The sequence below is a fragment of the Rhagoletis pomonella genome, unplaced genomic scaffold, assembly GCF_013731165.1.
Source record: "Rhagoletis pomonella isolate Grant_MI unplaced genomic scaffold, Rhpom_1.0 Rhpom_scaffold_00806, whole genome shotgun sequence".
Taxonomy (NCBI): domain Eukaryota; kingdom Metazoa; phylum Arthropoda; class Insecta; order Diptera; family Tephritidae; genus Rhagoletis; species Rhagoletis pomonella.
The window spans coordinates 1808-18513 of NW_023459360.1; the positions used below are offsets into that span (position 1 = coordinate 1808).

General features: G+C 33.5%; 1 protein-coding gene across 1 annotated transcript in view; it reads right to left on the minus strand.

Annotated features, from left to right (window-relative positions):
• Positions 1-2481: 2481 nt before the first annotated feature.
• The window catches only part of LOC118751565, a gene marked incomplete at its 5' end in the record, with an annotated part of 56011 nt that continues 41786 nt past the window's right edge, over positions 2482-16706 (minus strand). Inside the window, 1 exon segment of the mRNA XM_036486383.1 lies at positions 2482-2825. Coding sequence (XP_036342276.1) covers positions 2495-2825 — 331 coding nt within the window.

The window sequence follows — 16706 nt, forward strand, 5'->3', positions numbered from 1 at the left end:
TTAAGATGAAATGTAATTATTGTTTGATTTTTAACCAAACCTATGTATGTAACTCAATCGCCTAATGCTTTGCCGAACCGTAAACATATGTTTACACATCCAATTTCGTGAGTAGGTACCTGGTACTCACACCATTTTTAAGAAGTTTCACTTCTATCATGTGTACGGTGTTACACACGCATTTTTTTGTGTTATAAATATGGAGAATTTGTCCTCCTGGAATGCTAAAAAATTCTGGTCACCTTAATATTTATACGCTTATAACCAACGTTCCATTTCGACTATATAACTTACTTTCAAGCGTTTTATAGACAAAAAAAGTAAGTGCGCCTGGGCCACACTGGAGAAGTGAAACTTACGTTACATATGTACATATCTATTTGTCTCATAACCAATATACATACATACATACATCTGCTTTTGCTTAAACCCAATAAACATTGAGCTTGGTTAACAATTAGAAAATTATTGGAAAACTAAAATTTTTTCAAGTCTCACCATCGATAACGAATGTGGTTAGTATTCGATTCGAGAACTAGGCCATTCTCCAGCAAAACGGAACCTTCGTTATCCAATGAACTTTTCCTTCGTTATGAATTCGAAATCCAGCCCATTGTCGAATTGAAATTTTAATGAGAGAGAGTTACCTTATTATATTCCCATTCGAAAATGAGCTGGATTTCACTTCCTCTCTTGTTACTATGGTTTTCATTTTTTTCGAACCCATCTCGAATGTATTTCCAATACACTATGAACGTTGGAAAACTAAGGTTGGTTAAGAGTTCGTTCTCAGTTCGATATTCATATTGGATATCGAAGGTAATTTTCGAACGTTCGCCAAAATGTTTATAGAGAGGTTATATTTTTTGTCCCTACCCTACCCCTGTTCGTTCTAATTACATTTATATTATTCTGTTTTGCTTTATCTTCGTTTTTATCTTTATACTCTATCGATAACAAAATCGATAGTAACATCCAAAAAAATATCGATAACAAAACCGATAAAAATGTCTATAACAAAACCGATGAAAATTTCGATAGCAAAATCGATAATAATATTGGTAGCAAAATTTATTAGAAACCCGATGAAAACATCGATAAAATTATCCATAACAAAATCGGTAACAAAATCGATAAAAATATCCATAACTAAATCGATAAATATCGATGTCAAAATCTATAACAAAACCGATTACGAAATCGATAAATATCGATAACAAAATCGATAAATATCGAATAATAAAATCAATAAATATCGATAACAAGATCGATAAATATCGATAAAAAATCTATAAAAATATAGATAACAAAATCGATAAAAATATCCATAACAAAATCGATAAAAATATCCATAACAAAATCGATAAATATCGATAATAAAATCGATAATTATCGATAATTAAATCGATAAAGTTCGATAACAAAATCGATAAATATCGATAACAACATCGATAAATATTGATAACAAAATCGATAACAAAATCGATAAATATCGATAAAAATCGATAAATATCGATACCAAAATCGATAAAAGTATCGATAACAAAATCGTTAAAAAGTATCGCTAACAAAATAATTAAGTGATTAAAAAATCGATAAAATAATCGATAACGAAACCGATAAAAATATCGATTATTTTATCGATAAGTCCCGAAAATCCCGAAATTCTCTAAAATCCCAAAATAGTTTCCAGATTGTGTCTCTGTGTCTCTCTCTATATCCTTTCCTCTTTGATTACCTTAATTTTAATCTTTCTTCCCCTATCTTCATCTTTACTTTCATCGGTATCCTCATTCTCCTCCTTTGTCTTTACTTTTATGTTTTATAATTTTCTTCATCTACATATTCCCCTTCACCTTTGCCCTAATATACATATATAAGTAAAGTGTTTAAATTAACCTTGGTCTTCATTTTTGCCTTTATCTTTACGCATCTTTGTTTTTGTTTTTATTTCTACCTTTGCCTTTATCCTTTCCTTTATCTATGTACGTACTCACCTTTACTTTCATTATTGTATTGGTATTTCTAAGTGTTATTCTTTAACCTTTTATTAGCAAATTTTTGTTAAATTAATACCACTTGTTTCAGCCCCAACCATTTCCGTTGCATCATTTGCGTTGCACCATTTCCGTGCGCAATTTCCTTTGAATTTGCCAATTTACTCCCTACCAACCAACCGCCGCTAAAGAAGTTTCACTTCAAAAATCAACGTTTTGTAAGCTTAATGTTTATAATTGTAAACTTAAAAAAAAACTTTATTTAAGTTTTTTTGCTTGTTGGGGATATATTGCACTCACATAAATGTACAATCATACATGCTTGAGTTTTTTTCCATTCACATTGTCTATGTGAATAACACACTACATATTTTGTGTTTGCAATTTGTAACCAATCTCAAGAGTGCTTGTTAAATTTTTAAAACGAAATTTTTGAAACGAATAAAATGTAAATGCACACTCAATTGATTCCATCATTATACAGCTCTGCTATAGTGTTATTTATTATAGCCAAGTTCTTTGTCGGATAACATAAATGTACTCACACATCTGCTCTTGTCCATTGGTTTTGCGTACATTACACACTTCTTGTCTAGAGCTCCTTGAGTTTCTAGACTCGATCGCGGACATATGTAATCAGCTTTTCGCATTAGCACTTTTCGTACGGTGTTCCGTGCCCTGCCATCTTCCACCCCTTTGTAGCTAAATTTATTCACTGCATCATCAGTTTTTATATTGTTATAAATGTATACGGCCAGCTCATGCTCCATATCAATAATAAATGGTAGGTTATCCTCGTTCTTGGTATCCATTACCTTCGCTATTTTGCTGATTGTGCATACCATGAAATTATCGAAAAAAAACGAAGTGAAACTATATATATATATATATATTTAGGAAATTGCATTTTTTTGTAATACTCTTTTATAAAACTTAGGAAATTATACTGATATAATAATATAATAAAGAATAATTGGGAAAGAAATATAATACAAGTATATAAATGTAAGCTTTGAAATTGGGGTTGCCAGTTTTTTTTGGCGCGAAATCAGTACATTAGACTTTTTCATGCTATAAAAATCAGTACTTTTCAGTACACTTTTATTCCAAGAAGAATTATGAATGTAAGTAGCAGATAATACTTTGAAACGCCAGAGTACTTTTTTTTAATAATATCTTGGTATGGGTAAGGCTTCCTCAAGTGGGCCCCGAATTTACCAATATTATACTATTATTACCAAGAAAAGCAAAACAAAATTTTGTAACGCAAATAATTTCATTGTATAGTTTAATGTTTTTTAAATCTGCACCCAAAAAAATTTCTTCATTCGGACACTTACTTTCAAAGAAAAATAAAAATTTCCAAAACACTGCAAAAGTTTTCAATCCTTACTAATATTTTAAATCCGAAAGTGAGTTCGTTTGTTTGCTACGCTTTCACGCTTTAACTATTTAACCGATCATCATGAAATTTTGTACACTGCTGTTATTTAGCCCAACTTAAAATATAGGATACATTTAATCTCGATTAGGCAAGAGGGCGTGGCCCCTCCCATACAAACGGAATTTTTCATACTGCATTTCTCAGGAAATATTTTTGGTAGATTACTGGAACTTGGTATGGAGATATATAAAATTATTCTCTACTCACATGGATGATGGCTGCCACCTTTTAAAAAAAAACCTAATTGAACTTCAATTAAGGGATTTATTTATTTGAAAATTATATTAAAAAAATGGATGTCAAGAGGCTTAAACAAGCTGTAGTTTAATATATTTTGAAAAGGCTTGCCACCTGTTTGAAAAGTAAAATTAAAATTAATTATACGCGAGCCATCTGAAGAATTAAAATATGGTTGTCAAACAAAATATTGTTAAGTAACCTTTAGTTTTAAAGTTTTCAATAATATTGAAGTCTTTCACAAGGGTTGCCACATTTTAAAAATTCAACTTAATTAGTTTAAATGAAATATTATAATACTAGCAGACCCGGCGAAATTCGTCCTGCCCAAAAGCGAACGAAAGCTTTATGTCCGTGATGATTGTGTAACATTTCATAGAACGGTTAATCTCACAACGAAATAAATTTGAAGAACATTTCCTTTTCACTCCCTGGCGGCAACAATGCTCCGGTTCTATAGTAAATCTGTCCAAGTAACTTTATCGTATAGTTGGTGGCAATTTCAAAATGGATGCGTATAATTGTTCTACAGAAATCCAATATACATGGACTTATTTCAGACGAAATACCTCAAAGGTAAGTTTCACGAAAGCAATTTAAGTGAAAATAAATTTTTTTAAATTGAATTTATTACAGTAAAAGGCGTGCGATGGTTTTGGCGGTTGATTTATCGGTGGTGATTTGAGTTTTACCCCTGCACAACTCAACCCTGGTGTCTCCGAATGAAGCTTTAAGGCATAACAATACTACCTAAAATCACACACATTGGGCCAATCGTAACATATAAAAATTCGATATACTCAATGGTGCAACAGGTTCATTTATTCTGACATTCACGGCACCTTTTCTAACTTGGCGATTATTCGAAATCACTCCAGCGCCACGTGGCAGCTCTTTTTTGAAATAGTATTGCCTTTACCGTTACCAATACATATTTTGAATATTAGCCAAAGTGGATCATCAATAAGATTTTCAGTAATAACTTAACTGCAGTGCCTACTGGCGGGTGAATTTGTGAATTTACACTATCCAGAGAGTTACTCAAAAACACTCAAAAAACTTCGTTAAAATCCGTCCGAGAATTTCACTCACAAACACACCTACATATAGCCCGTTTTCTCCATCAGTATAAGATTGATTTCATATATGTATCTCCACACCAATTTCCAGTACTCTACCATGAACATTTCCAGAGATATTCGGTATGAAAAAGTCGGTTTTTATGGGAGGTTCCACGCCCCCTCTATATATCGAACATTTTTTTAGCCTATAATAATCCTTGGGACGTCTGAATCAGGTGTCGGAAATTAAAATAAAAATCGGTTCGGCCGTTCTCGAGCTTTGCGAACACAAAAAAAAACGGCTTTCAAAATATATATTGGTACAGATTGGTATGAATCGAAATGGTTTTGAATATGTATCACAATATGAGTGTTAGACGAAAGAGGTTTTAAAAGGTTAAATTCAAACAACTCAATAATTTAAATGAATTATTACAACATGGGAATCAATCAAAATGATTTTAAAAGGGCTTAATTTTAAAACTACGTGTAAAGGGTTTCCATCTGTTTAAAATCTCAATTGAGTTGAAAAAGTATGATAAGTGAGAAGTTTAGGCAAGTTTTAGTTTGAAAATATTGTGAAGATGGGTAAACAAATTTTAAACCTCCTGTTTTTGAATTGAGTTTTCTTGAAATAAATTTTACTCAATATAGCACGCAAAAATTTCATACACTCAGCGAAGCGGGTGAGGGCGATCTAGTTGTTTATAAAAAAACAATTTGGAATTTTGCAACAAAATTTACACAGTGTGTTTTTCGACTAAAAAACTCGGCGCTGCCTGAATATCATTGAAAAATATTAATCTTGGTAAATTCAGGGCCCACTTGAGGAAGTCTTACCCGTTTATAAATAAAATGTTGTTCATAAAAAATAAAAATGGTATTCATTTTAAAATGAGTATACAAATTAACATGTAGTACGAGATACCTTTATAATATTGCAGGAGCCAATAAATTATGTTATATACATATATATTTTTAATAGCAATAATGAGATCATTTCTACTTTCAGTGTTTAAATAGTCAAAGAACTCTAAACATTATACATATTTTAATATTACTTTTAATTTGAAGTTCACTTTCTAAAATTTTAATTAGAAGTCGGTTTCTCTCTTTTCGCCAGGAAGTAAACTTTCTATTTAAATTAGTTCCTCTCAGGTGCTTCGTTTAAACGTGATATGGAAAAAACAAAATTACATATTTATTCAAACTGTGGAAATAGACCTCTAGGACTGCATCCGTATTTCCTCATGGCTTAAATTATTTTTTCAACTGCGCAAAAACTTTGAAAGACTAAGAATTCTCCAAAAAGAGTATCTAAATTGAATCAGTAAATTGAGAAAAACGAATTGTAAGTTGTAGGCAAAGCCATTCAATTATTCAAATTTGTTGTTTTTAAACTGAAAGTTATTTTCGAGATAACTAACAACACTCGACAAAAAATGTCAGTCCTCTGGTAGATAATGACCCGCAATATGCCCATAAAACGATTGCTCTTTTGTATTAATTTCTTGCGCATATCAAACATTACCTAAAACATGTAAACTTTAATTAAATTATTTTCTTCTTACTTTTTACAGTAAATTTTGAGAAAGTTCCAACGTTATGTAAAAAACTTAAGCAAATCGTAAAGTATTTTTTTGTGTAAAATAATATTACACAAGCAAAATACATGGGCAAAAATTACCGATCACCGAGTTACCGTGTACCAAGCTCGGTGGGAAGAGCTCTATTACAAATTTGATTGCTCAGAATTGAAAAATCAGTACAAATCAAATTTAATAAAATTTAAAAAAATCAGGACATTAGCGTACTGATTGAAGGAATGAATAAAATCAGTACGAAAGTTGAAAAATCAGTACTGTACTGATTAAACCAGTACGTCTGGCAACCGTATTTGAAATCAGCCACGATTTTATTTTGCAATGTTTTATGAAAACTTTTCTTTAAGATCAATGGCACTCATAAATAGTAGAGCTGGAAAAATATCGATGGTCGTGGCCATCGATAGTTTTTATAGTCGATACTCACAACCATCGATAGGATCGAAAATGTCGACACTATTGATAGTTTTGATTAAAAAGGTAAAAAATAAAAACATAACAATTAGTGAAAATGAGATCAGAATTCTAAAAATATGTCGATATTTTTTTTAAGGAACAAAATTTAATCAACGATTCTTGGCTTCAAGCAGCATCTGCATGTATGTATGCAAGTATGAGTGAAAACTATCGATCGTGCTTACAAAACCATAGATGTTTTCGATAGTCAAAAACCATCGATACTAACGATAGTGCCATCGATAGATTTCCAGCTCTAACTGATAGCGTTTGGTAATCACGCCGAAGAATATGGAAGGTTGAACTTTACCAAATGCGTATCCTGTACGGAAACGCACAAGTGGTGAACTGGTTCGTTTCTACAGAAATTAGAACCATGACTAGTAGCAGTAGCAACTGGCGAATTTAACCAGGGTTTGTAGGATGTTTTTCAATGAAATTATGAAATATGGCGTTCTTCAAAAAAATTCTGAGGTAGGGCGTTCTTGAAAAGTTTTCTGAGATAGGGCGTTTTCGCGCTGGCTGCCAAGGTCGATCTTCCACTCAGGTGACGACATAATCTTTTGTGTGCCGTGTGCACTGAATCATCTGAATGATCAGGTACAGATCACTCACTCTACGTTGGTTTTTATATAACAGGGGTGGGCAAGGCCGAGGCCGAAAAAGCCACATGTAAATTCTAAATGCTACAAAGAGCCACAAAAAAAAAACAACAAAAACTAAAATTTTATTTTTAAATAAAATTATTATTAGAAATGAAAAAAATTAATTTTTCTAAAGTACGATCTATCGTACATTATTACAGAAAATTCAAAAGATCTCTTTGGCCAAATTTTCAAAATCTGGTTTTACGTCAGTTAAAGCGGTTCGTAACAGTTCTGTTAAATGTTGGTTAGTCAATAGGTACGTTCGTTTAAATCTCCGGTAAAAAATGTCCAACAGCAAATTCCGGCGATAAGTCATCTGTTCTATCACAAGAGAAAAATATCCAAAATAGTATGGGAACAGAAAATTTGCAGAAACTTGCAAGTTAGACGAACGGCTGATAGAAATTTTCTTTTACATTCAAAAGTAAGAAAACAAATCCCGAAGTCTTATTCTGACACAGTTGACTGACTAAACGAATACAGTATATTTTGCTTTGCTGCCTCTATGCTTAAGTGCAGATTTAAGATACTTACCCCAAAATGCGCATCAGACGCATTATTTTTTAAATTTATAAGGAAACTGCTCCGATAGTTGCATTCAACATACCTGCACATTGGCGATACCTGCCTTAAAAGTTGTGCGACTAGTATCAATTATCAATGAAAGTATTACGTTTACCTGCACTGGCCCTTTTTTGCTCATCTCGCAGAAAAACGAAAATGGCTATCAATTTATGAAGTTATATAAATAATGAGATAGCAATCGGTAAAAATTTCGCTTGCAGTAATTTCTACATGGTAAGTGCTCCGCCAATTTTTGGTTTCATAGGGATTCGGATACCTTCCTCATTGAAGAGTAAAGAAAATTCGCTTAAGTGCCTTTTTCGGTTACGTGCACAAGTTTTTCGTGCAAAGAAGGATGTGCAGCTAAGCAAAATATACTGTAATTAGTTATTTCGTGCAAGTTTAGTTAGTTGCATTTTACTATTTTAACTTCCAAACCATCAAATTCGATTTAGGGATTTGCGTAAATTCCAACCAGCTGTTTTCTAGTTGGCAAAAATTTTTCCAGCAGAAAGTAACAGCTTTCTGTCAAAATTAAATGTAATTTTGGTCTCTAAATTTCCCCTACTTTGCAAGTTTTTTGCGTACGCGAACACAAAAAGCTGATAGTTTTTATAACCCTCAATAATTATCAGATACGCGAATGCAACTAATTGTCAACGGTATTTTGACTGTACGAATTTCATTGTACAGTACAAAGACGCATGATTAAATAATGCAAGGTTCGATAAACTGACAGTTGTCTCTCTCGCACCGTGTTGCTTCTTTTCAAATTTACTTGGAAAAAGTGTGGCGGTGCTGTAAAATAGAGGTATAAGCTTTTGTCCAATAAGTTTATTTGTATATGCATATGAAGCACATTTGACTGACGAAAACATAAATTGGTTTTATGTAAATTGGGTGTTTACATAAATCCCATAGTAGTTTTATTTTAATTTTGAGTCCTTTTGCAGTTTTTATACAGCTAAATGGCTCATAAATTACGTAATTCACGTAGATATGTTAATATTTCGTTTAAAATGCCAGATTTCCTGCAAATACATTAGAATTTACAAAAGGAATTTCACTACTAATTGCTTACTTTGCATACTTTTCTACTACCATTTTCGCAACGAGGGATTGCATTCTTCCCCTTTCTCTGTCCTTCGTCAATCCAACCTTTTGTAAGGGAGTGTCAAACCGGGTCTGTCAGTAATTATCTAACCGTGTATTATTGAATCATGACAAAGACACACAGTTAGACGTTTTAACAAAAATTGAAAATATACGACACGCAGTTGTTTTCAACAGCGGATAGTTTAATCAAGGATGCATTGTAACGTTAATTTTAGCGTTTACCAAAAAAAAAAGCAATCGCTTCTGTTGAAACAATTCAGTTTTTTTATCGTTTAGGTAATTATTAAAATAATTCTATTTTGGTTTTTAACGAAAAGAAATTCAATCGTTAATGCTGAAATTGTAGCATGCATTTAGGTGCTAGGTTTTAATAGCTAGGTTTAGCTGGCAATAGTTGTGTTTTTTTACAAATTATCCAGTAACTTGCCAGCAACTCTCCAGTAACTTTATTTCTAAGAATTCGCTCTCATAGAAAAAATTTGCAAAAAAGTACGTGAACGCTTTTCCAGTAATAATTTGCAAGTTTCATGAACAGCTGATAAATTTGTTGTTTATTCGCAGCAAATTCCTAATAAAACAATATATTTTATATTTAAATAGGTTTATTTTGTGAAACTCAACAATAAAAACCCACAAACAGTTTCCTTATTAGTTTAAATTTCATCCAGCAACATGCGATCAGCTGTTTTTCGTACTGGCAAATTCTTACAAGTAAAAATTTATCCAGTAAAATCCAGTAAAAATTTGCAGCTTCAACTGTCATTTTTCGCTCTCAATTTCCCCTACTTTGGAAGTTTTTGCGTACGAAAACGCCAAAACATGAAAATTCGTAAAAACTATTACTGGATTTTACTTGAAATGATTAAAAAAACGCAACTAATGGCACACAACAACAACTTTTCGTTGATTTATTTCGTTTCAACGTTAACGATTGAGTTTTATTTCGTTCATTTAGCTCTGAAACGAAACGAAATTATTTTGATAAGTTATTTTTGCGCATCAACAAAACGAAATCGATTCACATAGTTTTTTGAGCATCTCTGATTTTAACCTGTAATTAGGCGCATGGGGTCAAGGCCATTTCAAGTTGAAAAAAAAAAATGTCTTGGAGTGCTTGGAGCGTGCTCGCGCTCTGTCTAGCTTCCTAATTCCCCGCGGGGTACGTAAATAAGTCACGGCCAGAACATCGGCGTGTGCACATTTGTCGCTACTCATTGACATTTAACATTTTTTAGTTTTTATTTTTGTATCTAAGTTTGAAGTCAAAGTTATGCTTTTCCTTCTTAAAGTTAACTATAATAAAAAGCTTTAATATTTATGACAATATACATTTTGTTTTATTTATTTAGTTACGGTTAGAACATCGTCGTGTACATATCGCACACTGTCTTCAAAAGAGTCACAACTCAAAATAATACGTTCGTCAGAAAATGCGAAAAACTATTTTGTAGCACATGCTTATTATATGGGCAAGGGCGATTTTACCTTAGGTTTCTTAAACAAATTATAATAAAAATTTGCTCCAGCTCTTGCTGAAAGGTAAATAAAAGCTCTGTGTACATTTTTAGCGCATAATTTCAAAAATGCCCAATTTTGAGTTGTGACGCTTTTGAAGACGGTGTGTGACATGTGTCGCTACTCGCTTGAGTGCTGACCCATGCGCCTACTAACGTAACATTTTTTGGCGGAAGTAAGTTTTAATTTTTTTTTAAGTTTGAAGTCGAAATTATGTTTTTCTTTTTTTTAAATTAACGACAATAGAGTACTTTAATATTTTTCTTAATAAACACTTCCTTTTTTATTTTGAAAATGCGCCTATTTAAGGGTTAAATCTGGCACTTGTTGCCGGAATTCAAGCAATGGCAAAGCTTTATGTTGCATTTCCAGTGCCTATCTTCTTTTAATTCCAAAAACTTCAACTCTTCTTCGCTTTTCTTAAAAAGGAGTATTGCAAATTCATCCTAAATTATGTTACATAACGGGGAGTTTATGAAGTATGCAAACGTACATTTCGTCGATGTTTTTGTAAAACCGCCCTTGGCCCAATTGCAAAACCGTCTATCTTACGACACTCAAATTTTGCAGGAGAGCGAAAAAAACGGTTTATTCTTTGAAGTCATTGCCTTGATAGGCGGTATTTTGCTCTAGCTATTATTTTACAAATCTGTTGTTTTAATAACGATTTAACGACTTTTATGCGTAAATCTCGATGCCTGGAGTTCAGGGTTACCAAATCTCATTTTTGCCACAAAGGCGGTTTCGCAACTGGTCGATGGGCGGTTTTGCAGAAACATCGACGGTTTGTATACTTTTAAAGCGGCAAATATTTTCAAAATCTGCTTTTAAATCAGGTGCAATATTTTTTCCTAGCCTTGGAAAATGATGAAATATTATTTTTTTGAGATGATGAATAAAAAATAGTAGTTTAGCTTCAAAACTTTAAATAATTTGCAACAAATCAAACACATTTTCTCCTTGTAGAGACAAATTCAAGTTTTGAAAATGTTCCATCACATCGGCAAAGAACATTAAGTCAGAAAGTCAACTTTCATTCTCCAGTTGCGATCCCAATTTGCGTATGTGTACATAAAAAGAATAAAATAAAAAAGCGATACTATGGAAAAGAATGTCCAGCAAAGAAATATGTATGTATTTTAAAAAGTAAAAAAGAACCAAAATGTTATAAGCAAAGAGAAAGTAAAAAGAGCCGCACTTTGCTAAGCAAAGAGCCGCATTTGGCTCAAAGAGTTGCGTTTGCCCACCGTTGTTATATAAGGACAACTTGCTGCTTCAGCAATTGGTGGTTGGTGATTGGAAAGGTTTTCTTGTAGATAAAAGTAAGTAAACAAACGTTAACAAAAATTTTGCTATATGGCCACGCTGCTCTAGAAGTAGTAGCAGGTACGACAAAAAGGGGTATAAAAAATGCAGGGTGCCCTTTTTTATAGTTTAATAATCCGTTTGAATTGAAATCGTAGCATTTACTTTTCTCGAGATATGTATCTTCATTTATATTTTTTCATTTTGTCGTGTTCGATCAGACCAAAAGCGTGCATTCAAGTTTTATACGAAAGGATCCTTTATCATTGGGAATATGTTACAAATGTACGTTATAATAAGGTATCTATATATATATATAATAATGGCCGTTTTCTTTGTTCGTAGTTAACTCCAAAAACTAATGCATAGATTTTAGTCAAATTTTCAGAGTTTATACCTTGCATATATGGTCCTATTATAGGCTACCAGAAAACTCGGTAGGTGGCGCTGGGGTCGAGTTACCCTGCAGGGAGTGACGTTAGCTTATACCTAACTTTAGTCTGTTTACGCGAACACTAGTGCTAACTATTAACTGTGTATTTTGTTCGAAAAAAGCTAACTACTTTTGTGGGGCGATGGCCGCAAAAAAGTCAGACCTGGATACCTCTGCATTACATGTCAACTAACTTGTAACTAACTACTTTTGGACATAAAATATCAATAAGAAAAACAAAATATTTTTTTGTTTTTTTACTTTTTTATTTACTTATTTATTTACTTTATTTTATTACATTTCATATTTGTTTACATATTCTGCTCTGGGTGGCCCCATATTCGAAAACCGTCAGACATAACTTCAAAATGATAGTATAAAATTTCGATCTTCCTTTTATTTGTCCTGAATATGAAAGAGAATCTGCGAAGTTCAGAAAAAAGTGTATTGAAAGTAATTTTTGTATGAGGATATTTAATAGAAACTTGTAAAGAAAACCAACTCCCGATTGCGTCTGCATGACTCCTGCACGACTTTACAATTCACTTTAAGTTGGTTTTGTCATAGCTAATTAAAAGTGAGGTATTAATCGAAATCTCGCCAAAAAGCTAACTATAAGTTGGTTAGTTTTAACAATTGATAATTTTTCACTGCAGGGTATTTATAAAAATCGTATTTACGAACCGATTTCTTTTAAATTCAAAAGTAAGCTACCAGCATGGTGGCAAACACGTTTAGGAGGCAAACAAGTCGCAGGAGTCGAGTTATTTATAAAAGTCGTATTTTTGAACCGATTTCTTTCAAATTCAAAAGGTATAGTTTCAGCATAATGGAAAATACGGTTACCAAAAACGGAGCTGCTAGGTGGCGCGGGAAGCGATTTATTTATAAAAGTTGTATTTATGAACCGATTTCGTAAGCATGATGAAAAAAGCACTTGCGAAAAACGGACCCGCTAGGTGGTGCTGGAGTTGAGTTATTTATAAAAGCCGCATTTATGAACCAATTTTGTTAATACACATACGAAACGTTTATTACTTTCATAATGATTTTTGTCATTCGAAACACATTCAACCTTATCAAGAGTTTCATCTTCCCTGAACCGGTTCACTTTTCGCTTTTGGTTTCCATGTCTTACTATGGGGGGGGAATCAAAATTTTCGCGTGAATTTTTTTTCGGGCGAAACTCAGGATTCGGAATATTACATACAATCATCAGCGTAGCCAGAATGAAATTTAAGGGGGGGGGGGGGGGGGGGGGGGGGGGGGGGGTTGGGTATTCGACCCTATTAAGATGGCATTTCAGGGTACTATTTTATATATATATAAGGAAAATTTGAAAGTTAGGGGGGCTCGAGCACCCCCCTGCCCCTACCTGGCTACGCCCATGCATACAATGATGGCCATTTACGTTTTCCGGACTAAACTCAAAAACCACTCAATAGAGCCCAGTCAAATTGTCGAAGGTCCTATTATAGGCTACTAGAAAACACGCTGGTGGCGCTGGGGTAGAGTTACTTATAAAAGTCGTATTTATTAACAGATTTCGTTCAAATTCGCAGCGTGACTACCTGTATTATGAAAAATCCGTATTTTTTATAAAATCTGATTGGAATTCATAATTCGTATTCATTTCATGACAAGCAAAGGTTTTGCAGAAAAGGGACCCAATGGATGACGCTGCACCCGAAACATATAGAAACCCCCACGAGGTTTGTTTATCTTAGACGAATTTACTTTTCAGATGGCTAAATCAAGGATGCGATTAAGTATGCATATAAAGACCGTAACACTGTGTAAGCGTGATCTTGCATCTACCTCCGATTGACGAAGTTTCTCGAGGCGGTCGTTATTACAGCAGTAAGACTCAAAGAAACCAATTCATAAATATTAAGACGAATTATAAAAGTGGCGAATTGACAAGGAAAGATTCGACCACATCTGTCCAAGAAGGAACACGGTAGGTATATCAATGGCTTCATTTGAACGATATTCATGAGATCACATGACTCATTTAGCCAATTTGCGCGAAAACTTTTCATCCTGTGGGGCAGCGAGGATTCTTGGCCTTCCTATAATTGAAAACGCTCATCCGTGCTCTTGAGTTTCCGTATAAGGATTTTTATTGGCTTACATGGTACACCGGACCAATGCCGAAGTTGCAGGGCCATAGAAGAATATTGCGCACGCTTGGCAGAGATCTCAGAGGTGGTAATAGGACCATAGGTAAAACGCATTACATCGAAAGGGATTAGTATTCCATATGGAATCACAGCGCTACTATTCTTGGCATATGTGTGAGGAGGATTCCGTTTTTTAGTCGTTTCAATTTAAACTAAAAATGTTTACTTTATAGACTGCTTTTGCTTTTAAACGCTATTTTTGAATTGTCCAACGCAAAAGATCTTATTAGGCGCTGCTAAGCAAACGGGCATTTGCTAGTGTTAACATATTGCGAATGACTTTTTATATTTCATTCATGTATACATACGAGTGCTGTGTAATGATTGAATCAATTGAGTGTGCATTCTTATTTTATTAATTTCAAAAATGTGATTGTTTGATTTAAAAAATTAAACAACCACTCTTGAGATTTGTTACAAATTGTAAACACAAAATATGTAGTGTGTTATGGAATGGTTGACACCCATTCACATAGAGAATGTGAATGCAAAAAAAAACTCAATCATGTATGATTGTACGCTTATGTGAATGCAATCTGTCATTATCATTCAGTACTAATACTATTTGTTGTATCAGGGTTGAGATTTTTGTACTGAAAATGTGAAACCAGAAGATTGCCATCTCCCTTAAAAGAAGTAAACAAATAAATATTTGGTGCTAAAATATTTTTCTAAGTTTTTGGCCGAGCTTCTCCTCAAACTTGAGGCATGAGTTTGTTGTTGTGGCGCAATTGGAGACACCTATGTACATATTTAAGGCTGACTCCGAAGGCCAAATGATTTTATAAGAAGAGTTTTCAAGGCAGAAATATACTCGAAGGTTTGCCATTGTGTGTCGAAGGACGACTGCTATTTTTGATTGTGATCTGACCAGGGATTTAACCATGGTTCTATGGAGTGGAAATACGCACAAGTAATCACTCTGCTACGGCGGCCGCCGTAAGTACATGCTATACATATGTATGTACATATATTCGATTATTTGTTCTCAAAATCATGCATCAATGCATGAAAACTATAGTATGCTTGCAAACAATTATTAACGTTTTGTGATAAACAGTTTTACAAATGTATTTGCACTTCAAATTTGTGTTTTAATAAAGTGTTAATTAAATAAATTATTATTTTAATAAATAGATGTAAAGATATTTATACTTGGCAACTCTTGGACTTTTCTTCATTTGTAGCAAATGACAGATGTAAAAAAAAAAATAATAATTGTAATTTTAAAAATTTCAAGCAAACGGACGTTCTTTACAAAAAAATGTAGTTAGGGATCGAACTGCGCATATTTTTTTCCAATACCAAGTGCCCCCAAGAAGTGTTAAACCACTAAATAGCTTAAAAAACGCTTTCAAAAATTCGAAACGAGATTGAAGTGCAGTGTTCAATTGTGATCGAAATTGCAGGCAAAATTTGTGCGTGTGTAATTAATGTTTTAATTATTTGAAGAAATGTTGCCCCTTGGCATTAAAAATAAGCAAACCAAGACCCCCGCTTCCCACTGGTGGTTACATAATACTTGAATAGCCATATATGTAATATTTCTATATTGGCAGTAAGCTAACTTCTCAATGTGTTAGCACTCCGAAATCTAAGCGAGACACCCTGCAAAAAATTGTGCGACTAATCTCTAAAGAGAGTATTCCGAGATTACTCTCAATCGGGTACAATTGGGCATTAATTAGTCCCAACTAGTCTCATACGGGTACTAATGGAGGTCAATTAGTCTCGACTCATCCCTTGTGGGTATAATTGGATATCAATTAGTCCCCAACACATCTCTAACGGGTACTATTAACGATTTAATGATATGTACGCTCTTAGTCAATGAAATTTCATGTGCGGCGTTGGCACACAGAGAGAGTATTCGCCTAATAAAACTGAGCACCCCGGTTCGAATCTCAGCTGGCGAAAATTTTTATTTTTATTTTTTAAAAGTGACTAGGCGCTTTTTATACCCTTCGGGTATAAATGTGAACAATTAGTCTCTTCATAGGACATGCCCGAACAAAAGCGATCAGTTCATTCCATATAAAGAGATCAAAAGTGGTATTAGTCGCATGCTCCTTTGCGATTGCTCCCGGAGTCATCCCGGATTAGTCCCATTTTTTGCAGGGTACGTACTTAGTCAATGAAATTTC